Raw genomic sequence first — 14,036 nt, forward strand, 5'->3', positions numbered from 1 at the left:
AAAGTCACATTCTTTTATTATTTTTATTAGTGAAAATCAGGATTTAAACAAAGGAATTGAGAATAATGATTGTGCCTTTTATCATACTCTCTTTTGGTTCATTACCTTTGCAAAAGAAAAAGCTATAACATGACCTAAACCTGTGGCTGGAAAACCTTTAACGATATGAAGGAGCACTATGACATTAATGGATGTAATATTTCAGCTGGGCATTTAAAAAAACACTTTTGCATAGCAACAGTGTCGTTTTATTCAACTTAATCATCGTTCTTACCTAAATAAATCAACATTTCAACAGCCAGCCGGAACATCATGCGCACACAGTATACGGTTTTACAATACATGTGATTGGTGAGAACAGTCATATCTCATAGGGACATTGAGGACAGATTTAATGTTATTCTTAGATTATTGCTTGTTTTCAAACCTCATCCCTTCATCAGAGCCCTCCTTAAAACTGAGTACAAAAAGTGATACTTTACATTTTCTACAACATTTTGAGCATTGTTCAATTTGCTCCTTGTGTCTTCACATTCATTCATGCAAGAGAGAAAGTACAAGTGAATGAGTAAAGAGGCCTCGAGAGAAGCCTGCATATATCTGCTTGTTTGACCCTTCTGTTCATCAATGCTTATGTAGCTGCTTTTCTACAGCATTAAATACGCGTGTTCAAATCATTCTGCTCAGAACATTTTAACCAGTCTCAAGATCTTAAACACCACATGTTTGATGCCTTCCTTTTGATAAAGACATTTCAGGAGAAGATGGGTTTTTGCGGTGGATATCCTCAGGACATTGCACCGCTCTGGTTAGGATCCAGGAGCACCGTTCACTCCTTCTGGGGGCTGAAGAACTAGATGAGGTCCACGCAGAAGAGAGAAATCTAGTTCCTAAAGATTTAGATCACATTGTCGAACATGTGCATGGACTGCATGATGCTTTCATCCTGGATGAAGAAACAAGGGGACACAGTTAAACTCCTGAGAAAGCTGCAGAGGGATTTTAAATGGTTGGACGCAGCAGACCTTTTGGCATGTGTCCAAGAACTCCTCGATGGTGACCACTCCGTCTTTGTTCTTGTCCATTTTCTGAAAAATAACAAATAGGGAGAGATTTTTCAAAGGGTAACTAAAAGGAAAACAGGAAAGCTTTTAGTGTTGCCACCCAGCGGAAACCTGAAAAGTGAATCCGAAACAACTTAATGCCTTAATTTGCATTCTTTCTAATGGCCGGCAGGAGGCCACTTCACTGGTTCGAAAATAAGTCTGTTTCTATAGAAGTCTATGAGAAAATGATCCTATCTTCTACTTAATTTATTAACTCAGTAGACTATTTCATATTAAGGTTATGGTCTTAAAGGTGGGGAATGTAATTTTGGAGAAACCAGCTCGAGTGCGCAAGAATTTGAAAATACATAACCGGAAAAAATCTGCCTCTTCCTTCAGACTTCCTTACAGAGCCCCAACACACACGCCCCAACACACACGGACGTGCACATGACCAATGAGGGCACGAGATAAGTTTGTGCACAGATGGAAGGCTGACAGGCAGGTAGGCCATCCAGTTATTTTAGCCGGGCCGGCTCAGATGATTGGTCGTACTTTTTACAGTACTACTATTTTTTTATGGATTTTTTGTCAAAGCACTTAAGATATTCATTGCTATCGGGATGTTAAGAGCATTCCATGGAATATAACAAAAAGTGTATCTCGAGCCGGTTTCTCAAACTTACCTACCCCACCTTCAGGTTTCAGAAAACACCACTCCACAGAATCAGCTCTCCTCAGGGTCTCCAATGACATCATGATGGCATCGGATGTAGGTGATTGCGTGGTTCTGGTGTTGTTGGACCTGAGTGCAGCGTTTGACACAGTGGACCAGGCCATCATGCTAGATAGACTCAGGGAGTGGGTAGGCATATCAGGGTCTGCCCTCCAGTGGTTTGCCTCGTACCTCAGTGGGAGAAGTTTCTCCGTGGCGGTGGGCCCGTTCTCATCAGATAGCACTCCCCTATCCTGCGGCCTGCCCCAGGGTTCTGTTTTAGCCCCCCTTCTTTTTGCCCTGTACATGCTCCCATTGGGCTGCATAATTAGCCAATTCAAGGGTGTCTCATATCACTGTTATGCAGATGATATCCAGATATACTTCTCCTTCAAACCTGTCAAAATGGAAATTGTAAACACTCTCATCACATGTCTGTCTGCAATTGAGGATTGGATGTCAAGCAACTTCCTACAGCTCAATGCTTCAAAAACGGAAGTCTTGATCTTAGCGGCTGATAACATCGCCTCTAAGATAGCAAGCCACCTGGGTTCCTTCAGTGGTAACATAAGGGCAAACATCAAAAACCTTGGTGTAACTTTCGATCAGTCTATGCTACTAGACAAACACATAAAACTTCTGACCCGTACCTGTTTTTTCCATCTCCGAAACATTGCCAAGCTCAGGGGGGTTCTATCAAACACAGAAATGGAGATGGCTATTCATGCCTTTATTTCATCCCGGCTGGATTACTGTAATGCTCTTTTTGCCTGCCTCAACAAAACATCAATAAACCGGTTACAACAGGTCCAAAATGCTGCAGCCAGATTACTCACTCGGTCCAAAAAAACATGCCACATCACTCCGATCCTTTCTGCCCTGCACTGGCTCCCTGTCCATCTCAGAACCCAATTCAAGGTTTTGGTCTTCACTTATAGAGCTGTCCATGGCCAAGCCCCAGCCTACATTAATGACCTGATCCTCCCTCATAGCACAACTCGGGCCCTGAGGTCCTCTAAGCAAGGCCTCCTAAGGGTGCCCCGAACCAGGCTAAAAACCAAGGGGGACCGTGCCTTTGAGGTGGTGGCCCCAAGGCTCTGGAACAAACTCCCCCAGACACTAAGAGCCTCTGCCTCAGTAGAGATTTTTAGGGGGCAGTTAAAGACCCACCTCTTCCGTCAGGCCTTTGGGGCATCGGAGGAGGTGAGTTAGTAGCTGTCTTTTATTGGTGTTTTATCGTATGTTTTATCCTATGTATTACCTGCTGTTGTTTTATGCCTTTTTATGCCTTTTATTCTACATTTTAGTTGTACTGTGAATTGTGTACTGTACTGTAAAGCACTTTGTACATTCGTGTTGTGAAGGGTGCTATATAAATAAAGCTTTACTTACTTACTTACTTACTTTAAGCGTTAGTCTCAAGCCATCTTTAATAGAACATGATTTTTGTAATTTATTGTCTTATTTATAGTAAAATAGACAATAAAGCAGGTTATGCTTCAGGTCATGGCTATCTTTGATGGAAAAGTCCCTCTCACAGCGTTGCTCTGCATTTTGTTGCATAAAATACTTTCCAAGGAGTCGGCTGCTCATTTTTGCCCCATTCGCTACATTTAGTTTTTATCATATTAGCCTCATGATTAATATTAGAGTTAACGCAAATTACGGATGCACCTTGCTAGCGTTAGCTTTATCTGGTAACTTCAGCGTGCCCTGCTCCTTCCTGGCTCCACCATCTTTAAAAACAAGATGGTGCAGACCAAAATGCCAAACTAAATTCCTAAAAGCTGTAGTCCACAACATGTTGTAGCAGCAGATTATTATGGATTCATTTGAAATGTTTTAGCAGAATAATTCTAGTGAGATGTAAAACACTTTAAAAGCACCATTTGTGTTAAAACCAATGAATGGCAAGTCCAAAAAGTAAATCGAATCAAATACACCTGAATCATTTGGTGTGGTGAACATAATATGTGTTTACCTGGAAGAAGTTGTCAACATGCTCCTTGGAAGCATTGTCCTTCATGCAGGGGTAAGTATACTTCCCCATCATGTCATAGATGGAGCCCATGATGTCTGTCATCTCCTGGACAACAGAAGGGAGGAGAAGAGATGTGAACAAATGAAGCGCCACCCAGAGCTGCCCATATAACACGAGACAAAGAGAGACAGATAGAGGTTCACGTACCTCTCTGGTGATGCAGCCATCTTTGTTGAGATCGTACAGATTAAAGGCCCAGTTGAGTTTATCGGTGATGGATCCTCTCAAGATGATGGACAGACTGACAATGAAGTCCTACAACAAGAGAAAGAAACCAGAGCTATGATTGAGATCAGAAAGTGATTAGGACATCAGTAGGAGTGATTCAAAAGATACATATAAAAGCAGGCGGATCAGGAAAGGGAAATAAGGAAGAGGGATATTGATATATAGGTCTTGGTAAAGAAATATGTTACAGCCATCATCAGGAAAAAAAACAAGTGCTTAACAATAGATGTTGTCTTTGAAAACTACAGAGTTGTCACTATGGAGCATAAAGGAGGGAAACTCAGAAGTGGAGAAAATGAAGGGGAGAGCAGACTATTGGCTGGACAGCAGAGCGTGAAGGGGGGGGGGGGGAGACGTCACCTCAAAGCTGACCGATCCATTGTTGTGGGTGTCAAAAGCTTCAAACAGGAAGTGTGCATACATACTTGAATCTAGATGCAAAGAGAAAATAAAGTGAGTGATCCAAAGAATGCAGTATAAGAGTATGGAGTTAAACAGCGATATCATCTGGTGTCGTTTTTCAAAGTCTTAAACAATGAAGCTAGAAGATGCACAATATTTTACATTTAACACCACAAACATGCTGCTATCTTGGTAAATAGATTGAGAATAAAGCATATGACATAGATGAGGTTGATAACTATGGAAGGTATTTTCTGCCAATATGATGAAGCAAAAAGCTGACCCTAATAGTCAATATGATATCAGATACTATAACTCACTATTTTGAGAGAATTGCCCTTTATTTTTGCTATAATAAGTCATTTTTTTTTAGATTATTTTTTGAAATACAAAGCAGTCTTTACTTTGTTTAAAAGTCTAAGTTTCATCTTTTTTTCCGCTGGCTGAAAAGGGCCTCCATAGAATCTGACTGACCTCCATGAGGGAAGAACTGGGAGTAGATGCTTTTAAAAGTCTCTTCATTCACCACCCCACTCGGACACTCCTGCCAAATGAAAGAAACAGATCTTATGTAAACGGAAAGCACACCGGCTTTCTCATCTAATTCAATATCACTCCATAAACTAATGGTCAGTCAAAATAATGAAAAAGTGCACAAATCAAACATTGACACCAATCGTTGACTGACGTTTTTGAATCCCCGGTAGAGGACCTGCAACTCTTTCTTGCTGAAGTTGGTCTGCTGTACGAGGCGGTCGATCCTCTCCGGTCGGTAACGCACCGTCGACAGTTCGTCATCATCACTTATGTTACCTGCATGAGAGATAAATGAAACAGTTACTCCCTAACATGAAATGCCTTGTCGAGAGAAAATAGAGAAAGTGCTGAAAATACAGAAAAGCAATGAAGTAAAAGAGTGTCAAAAGTGTCAGGCAAAATGTTGAATTGAATGAAGTGATAATGGACTGTGTGACTTGCTTTGAGTAATGGAAGAGCTGGAGCCAGAGCGACAGCAGGGCAGAAGTTTGAGGAAGCGCTGCTTTATGGTCTTTTTGTTGGGTCTGGACGGTGGATTACCTGGAAACAACCAATCACAGCACAGATTAGCGGCGGATAGAGTGGCCCACATTAGGAACACCATGTTAGATGGATAAAACGCTGGCCAAGCTACAAGCAAATACTTTTCATTACTTTTCAACGCAACTTAATGCTCAAAAATTAGTTTGCTGACCTGGCTTTGAACCAGTGTGACCCGTCGGATCAAAGCTGTGGGAGAGCGTCCATCATGTGAGGGCTGAGGGAATGACTGGATATACAGAGGTCAGCCAGAGTGACCTACATGCTTCAAACAGGCTATAGGAAGTATTTGTAATCGTTTTTTTTTAACCAGAAGGTGTCTTTGAATACAGACATCGTATTTAATTGATTTATTCTTTGTTTTTTGTGAGGTGACACTACTCATTTCAAACCTTTATTTAACCAGGTGAATCCCATTGAGATCATCGATCTCTTTTTCAAGGGAGACCTGCAATGCAACAAAAGTTTAAAGGTCCCATATTATACACTTTTTTAACAATATATACTAGGTCTCAGATATATAGAAAACATGTCTCTGGAGTGTTTGGCTGAAATACCAAACAGATCATTGTAGCCTGCCATAAACCCCTCTGTTTCAGCCCTGTTTCAAAAGTGCTGATTCTGTATCTGTAGCTTGAATGCAAATGAACTGCCAAACTCCCCACGCCCCACTAAGAGATGATTGGTTTAAAAATATATGATGCTCAAGGAGGAGATTCAGGTGATAAGGTGTGCGGGTGATACCTTGGTTGGTTATTGGCTAATGGTTACACAAGCCCAAAAAACCTTGTGACATCCCAAAGTGGCCAAAATCTGATCAGCTCATTGTCAGACAGGTTTTTATATAAATGGATCAGGACAAAAAGAGAGGGAATCTTTTTTCCTCAAACTTTCTGAGTCTCTTTACACAGAGGGGACACATATGTATATATAAAAGTCATGAAAAAGATGATTTTTCATAATAGGAGATAAAATAATAACATGCTCTTTTTCCATTACATTGGTGGAAATGGCATTCCATACATAGTTGTTTCCTGTCTGTATATCTTCTTCCTTCCTGTGACTTTGAGGCCTTATAAGTTGGAAACATTTTTGCCACGTCTGGAACTGTATGCATCCTTCCTGCCACCAGAGGGCAGTGTTGAGCTACAGTCAGATAGAAGTTTTCCAATTTATAAGGCCTCAAAGTCACAGGAAGGAAGAAGATATACAGACAGGAAACAACTATGTATGGAATGCCATTTCCACCAATGTAATGGAAAAAGAGCATGTTATTATTTTAGGAAAGTTTCTCATAAGGTCTTAGAGGTTGTTTTTTGTAATCACAAGGCTACTTTTTTTAAGTTTAAGTTCTTTGTACGTTTTCAATGGTTGGGAACCCTTGCAACCGGATTGAATCTGGAGGCATTGAAGTGCTCTAACGGATGAGCAGCTTCAGTCAAACAGGGGTTTCTAATGGAACAAAGAGCAGCTTCACAGGAGCCACGTGGCACCCAAAATGACGTCACACTGAGACACTGAACCACCACGGCCTAACCAGGTGAAAGGCAAATAAACACACCCACAATACATTTAGGAAATATATTTGACTCAAATAAATTCCCATATACAAAACACAGATGAATAAGGCCAAAGCACACAAAAGTTTTACTTAACAAAGCAAACTCTAAATACAACCCTTTCTACAACAAACACACCAACACAATAACACACCAACAGCAGTGTTAGGAACTGTGGTGGCTTTCAAATGTAAACTTCAACATTAAGTAAATAAATGTATAATAAATAGATGTATATTCATAAAAAGCCGACTCAAAAAGCAACATTGACAACAGACTAATTTTATTGGAAAATGGTCATCAGCAGAGGTGGGTGAAGTATACTCAGATCTTATACTTAAGTAAAAGTAGAAGTACCAGAGTGTAGGAATACTCTGTTACAAGTAAAGAACCTGCAATCAAATGTTACTCAAGTAAAAGTATAAAAGTATTGGAATCAAAATATACTTAAAGTACCAAAAGTAAAAGTACTCATTATGCAGATTAGCCCATTTTAGAATAATAAATATTATATGTTTTATTATATGCAGCTAGTTTGAATGACTTTGTATACTGCAGGGTAGCTTGTGAATTTACCCCATGGTGGAACTAAAGACTGTGTAAGTGTGATTATATTTCAAGTAGCAAAAGTTTTTAAGTATCTCAAAATTGTACTTAAGTACAGTACTTGAATAAATGTACTTAGTTACTTCCCATCTCTGGTCATCAGTAACGTAAAGTAAACAGGGACTACATGTTACGTACAACAGCAGCATTGCTACAGGTTGAAACACACTGGAGTGTATTTATACAGCTCAACATCCTTAGTAAGGCAACACAGGGAGACAAAGTTTTATCCAATGTCATATCAAATATAGCTGAAAAACGTCTTCCTACTCCTTGATGGTAATCTGCTTCTGTAAATAAACATACCGATTGATCCGATTTCATAATGTGGGAACAAACCAGTTGCTGCTCTGCCTTTATGTGTGGGATATGTCAATTCAACTAACAAACACAGCAGCTGCACAACTAGGGGAAAACAAACAAAGCCTCACACACACACACACGCACGCATGCACGCACACACACACACACACACACACACACACACACACACACACACACACACACACACACACACACACACACACACACACACACACACACACACACACACACACAGGTGATGAGGCTGACACAAACAGCCTTTTTTATTTCGTTTTCTAAAACTAGAGAGCCATTCTGCAGGACGACAGAAACAACATCAAACCTTCCTGCTGTTTTATGTCTTTCTAGCTGATATATTTAGACGCGACAGGGTGCAGAGCAGATATAAATATACATATTTTCTAAGTTATCAAAAAGCTCTCTTAGGGAAGCTGCTTGATGTTAAGCAATCTGGCAAAAACAGAGCGAACCAGGCCTTATTTAAAGAGTTACATAAGATCATAAGCCTCAGCTGGACAACATGTAACTATGCACTGTCAGCCAATATAAAGGGTTGTGTGCATGATGTAACAATATAAGCAAATGCGACATATTTAGTGTATTCAACTCTGTGTGGCAGATTGTAGCAGTAAGTAACATTTCAGCTGTCCCACTTAACAGACTGATCATTGAACGTTACGTCTCCAGGGTCGAACTGATGGATAACTGAGTTATTTGAGCAGGAGCTGAGATCCTCCATCACTCCTGGAGACCCTGTGGGTGACAATCCATTTCAACAAATGCAAGCCCTCTGAGGCGGATCGATACGCCCTTCCCTGCTGTTATCGACACATTCAAGACACTTTCATCCACCGGTGCAAACTAACTTTAAGTTTGGAGGGAGAAAAGTGAAAGGCACTGACAGAGTTTAAGGAATGAGTCAAAAGGCTTTGATGAGGAGTCATCCAGTTAAAAGTCGGTTACTGAGGACTTTGGCAGGTTTTCTGTGGGAGACTTGCGTAAATCATTGCATTTCAGTTCATGTTGAAGGGAGAATTAATAAGTCAGAGTATTTGCAGACTTTCCCAGGCCTCAAACGACTTCCTAAACTAAGGGCTTTCAATAAGGAAAAACTCTGTTTGAATATTGAGTTTAGGAGATTTAGTTAATCACAGTATTAGGATTAAAGATTCCCAAACTGACAGCTGGTAGTTTTTCTTTTTCTTATCAAATGTAAGCACATTGCTCTCAATAACGTCCAAATCCACAGTGTAACCACAGCTTGCTGACCTCCATGGCTCTCTAAAACAAAAGTTTAATTTCCTCCCTGACTATTATCTAATAATAACAAGCAAGCATATTTGAGCAGAGAATTAAGGAAATGTAAAAGTAATAGTGAATGATTAGTTACCATAAAATAACTAGTGAAAACGTATGACCCGACTGCTGACATTCATGTTATCATGGCCCTAAACCCCACTACATGAACCGTTCTCAGTTTATTTCCAAGGACATGACACCTAGAGTCGGGTCATGAAACAACAATCACAGTCAAATGTTTAGAACAAAATTAAAATGACATAGTATGGTATGTCGTACTCTTTCCAACGGTAGTCAAATCCACCAGCAACTCTAAAGCTCGTAAAATACCCTGTTTTTTCAACCTGTACAAAGGCCTTTGGGTAAAATACAACAACACCTTGCCAAGTTACGAGGGGGTGGGGGGGTAGCAGGGGAAAATATATAGTCCCACACATGATTTCTTCTTACAACTTAACATTTTGTTTTACACAGTTTTTAGCAGATAAAAAAACAAGGAAAGCCAGAGCAATGTCCACCCGTCTTTAATGCTAAACTGAGCTGTCTGCAAACATAGTTCACATTTAATATGACATCTACGAGTGGGAAAGAGAGAATATAAGTGGATTTCCCATTATGTTGAGCTATCCCTTTAAATGAAAACATGACATCATGCCCTTCATCAGCAGCAGTCAGTCAGGGTCACTGTAACATGTGAAGTGTAGAAAGTGATGACTTGATAGATCTATAATGTATGAACACAGCCAGGAGGAAACAAGCAGCTTTACTGCGGCAGGGGCTCAATCTGTAGGGACTTAGACTAGGAACCCAAGGGTCACCGGTTCACGTCCCAACCAGACCAATGCAAAATATATGGAGTGTGGACTGGTGGAGAGGTGCCAGTTCACTTCCTGGGCACTGCCGAGGTGCCCTTAAGCAAAGCACTGAACCCCCAACTTGCTGCCTCTCCGCTCTGGACCTCTCCAAAAATGCATGTTTGTATTTGCACTATGTCTGTATAGCAAAAGAATGCATGTGCACCTACTTGTACTGTGTGTCTGAGTAAATAAAGGTGCATCTTCTCACAGCACAGCCACTACACATAAACACACTCACTGCTCAGTTTAATGTACGCAGCTGATAAATCATTCAAATGTATTTTTGACAGCCTTTCTCCACCATGAGTATTTGTTGTTGCTTCCTTCATTCATACATTTGACATGACTGTTGGATACTTATTGCACAGATACAATAGATACAAACAGCAAATACTGCAGTCACACAGTTTTGTGTCTCAGGTTGTTGATCACCGCAGCCCCCCTGCGCTTCCCTCCATAATAAAAAGGCGTGTTTGTGTGAACGCCCCCTAAAGCCTCACTGTTCGTGCACCTGTTCACTGTTTGGTTAACCTGCTGCTGAATGGATATCTCACTGGCTATTGTGCCGGCTACAAACATCAGCTAATAAATACAGCTGTATGCCATCTGTGCATTTTAAACAGTGGTTAAGGAAGGTCCTGCAAGGGGAACAGAGCTGTGCCACTCTATAGATTTTGTATATGTTCATTTTTAAAGGATTATACTTTTTTGGAATGTGTCACAAGACAGACAAAACCAAGTGAAAAAAGAGACTAACGGTGTGATGCGTAATCCCTAAATAGACTTGTCTTTGCAAAGCACTCATGAGGAAAATAAAAGACAGAATAGTCTGACGAACAGAGAAGCCTCACTGATCCAATTATACTATAATCACACACACACACACACACACACACACACACACACACACACACACACACACACACACACAAACAGTCAAAAGTCTATATTAGAATACAAGTTAAAACATTGTTTAGGTCTTATCTACATTTTTCTTCATGACTAAGAAACGGGTGTAAACAGGTTTGTCACGATATTTTTTTTTAAAGAAGACACAGGTGAAGATTTGGATGGTGATTATTTGAGAGTTTGTTTTTCTAATAATCTTTTGGGACACAAGGGTTTGGAGTATGCCACCACTTTACGTCTTCAACGGACTGAAAGCAATCCTGTCTTCTTCAATGTGAGCTTTGACGTTCAAAGGATACGTTTTGCCGGATGAGTCATTTTCCCATGTGTTTGCTGTTGTAATAATCTTTCCGGCAGCAAGGGGCACAACTTCTCCATGTTCTATAGTAGGACTAAAAGTGGCACCGATAATAATACGTTTCTAGCAAAAAGATAGTTATTACCGTAATTGAAAGTAGGTGACTTATACACAATATATATGTATTTTGTGTTTAGTGTGCACGGAGATCTTGAAACCCACCTTGAAGAAAACATGAATACTCTTAGTCGTATTTAAAATAGCTGCCTCTTGTGGCCAAATGGTGTATTACAACAACAAACCATTAAGTACAAAGATTAACCTGGCATCACTTTTTAAGCAACTTTTAGACTCATAAGCACAGCAGTAAAAACATTTAACCTCAGACTTAGACATGGATTTTCAAAATAATTTAAAAAAAATCACTTGCTTTTATTTTTATTTGAGTAACGGCATTTTCCACTTCAATATTAACTGTCAAGATTTGCTTATTCTGTCTCAGTCTAGCAAGCTATTTTCAGTTTATGTATTTTTTAATGTTAAATAAGTTATTTCCCAGAATCTTATCAAAAGTACTTATTAGGTAAACACAATATTTCAAGTGGGAATTTTGCAGGAGAAACTCAGCTTTATAGATCCGTCAATGAAAACGATTAGTGTTGAATAAGAATAATCAAATAATTGTTTCTTTTAGTCGAGGACAACCCTACTTTTTAGAGCATATTTAGATCTTCTTTTCGACATGACCAACATTAAAGGTGGGGTAGGTAAGTTTGAGAAACCGGCTCGAGATACACTTTTTGTTATATTCCATGGAATGCTCTTAACATCCCGATAGCAATGAATATCTTAAGTGCTTTGACAAAAAATCCATAAAAAAATGTCATCTGTGGAAGCCGTAATACTGTAAAAAGTACGACCAATCATTTTAGCCGGCCCGGCTAAAATAACTGGATGGCCTACCTGCCTGTCAGCCTTCCATCGGGGCACAAACTTATCTCGTGCACTCATTGGTCATGTGCGCGTTCGTGTGTGTTGGAGGAGGGGCTCTGTAAGGAAGTGGCAGATTTTGTGTATTTTCAAATTCTAGCGATCTCGAGCCGGTTTCTCAAACTTACCTACCCCACCTTTAATATCACGTATTTGTGATAAGGCTGTTAAATATGATCATTTTCATTTTCATCGATCTGTTTAATATTTCTTACAATTTATTCATCGTTAAAGCTATTAAATATCAGAAAAAAAATGAAATTCCAATCACAGCTTTCACAGAACCCAATGATATTGACCTACAGTTAAAGTAATAATACAAAGTTCATATTACACACAATAATACAACAATGATGGCTGTTTTTTGTTTTTATCTTTGTTTTCCATGAGCAGCAGGAAAGCAGTTTCCAAGATAGTTTTTAAAGAGGACAAAGACTGATACCTGTGAGCGGGTCGTAAGATCTGTCCAGCTCTCTAGAGTCAGACAAACTCTGGTCCTGACTCCTGGATTTCATGTTAGTTGTTTGTGTCACTTCTTCCCGGAGCCCCGCGCCTGCGGGACACGGCGCGTGCGTCGGAGCCGCAGCTCGTCTATGAATTCACTCCCGTTTGCATATCACTTTCTGCAAGAACCAGCCTTTCTGCGTGATGCAAACTGGTCTCAGATAAATGGAGGACAGAAAAGTGTAGAAAAAATCCGTGCAAAAGGAATAATATTCTCTATCCAAACTCTCCTCAGCAAAAGCGCGCTCTTCGAGGTCACTAAAAGGCTTCTTCAGGCTAAAGTGTTACATGTAAGGTTGGTTTACAGCAGAAATACGATGATTTTACTTTTATGAAAGTCCAAACATCCAGGAGAAATAACAAAGAGTCCGTTTGTCAGCCGGAGCATCTGCATGTGTCAGAGCTGAGAGGAAGAGGAAGAGTGAGAGAGATAAACAGCTGGGAGGAAGAGAGTGATGAAGAGAGAGGGAGTGTTCAGGGAGTGTTCAGACAGACAGACAGACAGACAGACAGACAGACAGACAGACAGACAGACAGATGCTGATCTGTTCTCCCTGATGGACGCTCTCACCTTGGCTCTGCAGGAAGGAGTAATACCTGCGGATCGATACCGTGTCAGCTGCACGTCCTTGGGCTGCTTAAAGAGGGACTCACTCACATTTCAGGTAAATCCAATGACCAAGGTCGCGATTCAAGGTAAAAAGAAACATAGAAAGTGTGGAAGCCCATCACTGCCACTGAGAGAAACAAATCCCCTGTAAATCATTATAATAATTATATTGCATTATTATGACTTACTTTCTCATCTGACTAACTGATCGAAAAGATGGGATATTAAGCCAAAATAATGAGGTATCAAATAAAAACAATGAGGTATTAACTCAAAATAATGAGACATCAATTCCAAATAATAAGGTATATGAGATACAAAGTCAAAATGAATAGAACATTATCATTTTCTCAAAATATGGAGAAAGCTTTTCATATGTCAATGTAATATTAATTTAAAAAACAGTTAATAATTGTTATAAAAAATTGTAAGCGTTAGTTCATTAATGCGCCAACGCGATTATACCACGTTAACTTGCCCAGCCCTAATATATATATATATAAATAAAATGTTTTTTGGGCTGTAACAGGCTAACATAATGATCAAACAGCATAGTGGAGACTGATGAGGC

The 14,036-nt window shown here is 39.9% G+C and overlaps 1 protein-coding gene across 1 annotated transcript; it reads right to left on the reverse strand.

Annotated features, from left to right (window-relative positions):
* Positions 1–225: 225 nt before the first annotated feature.
* On the reverse strand, positions 226–13,219 carry LOC117474684 (Kv channel-interacting protein 2-like). The gene is made up of 9 exons (XM_034120656.1): positions 12,794–13,219; positions 5,411–5,509; positions 5,121–5,245; positions 4,907–4,976; positions 4,391–4,461; positions 3,950–4,057; positions 3,743–3,847; positions 1,026–1,088; positions 226–946 (listed from the first exon to the last, which is right to left on the reverse strand). The coding sequence occupies exons 1-9, from the start codon at positions 12,864–12,866 to the stop codon at positions 899–901; spliced, it is 762 nt and encodes a 253-aa protein (XP_033976547.1). The 5' UTR covers positions 12,867–13,219; the 3' UTR covers positions 226–898.
* Between the last annotated feature and the right edge of the window lie 817 nt (positions 13,220–14,036).

This window comes from Trematomus bernacchii, unplaced genomic scaffold, assembly GCF_902827165.1.
Source record: "Trematomus bernacchii unplaced genomic scaffold, fTreBer1.1, whole genome shotgun sequence".
Lineage (NCBI taxonomy): Eukaryota > Metazoa > Chordata > Actinopteri > Perciformes > Nototheniidae > Trematomus > Trematomus bernacchii.

Coding starts and splice junctions, on each gene's coding strand:
- LOC117474684 (XM_034120656.1), bottom strand. CDS start 12,866: ATGAAATCCAGGAGTCAGGACCAGAGTTTGTCTGACTCTAGAGAGCTG. Junction 5,246..5,410: donor CAGCTCTTCCATTACTCAAA/GCAAGTCACACA, acceptor TCTCTCATGCAG/GTAACATAAGTGATGATGAC. Junction 947..1,025: donor TCTTGGACACATGCCAAAAG/GTCTGCTGCGTC, acceptor TTCTTCATCCAG/GATGAAAGCATCATGCAGTC.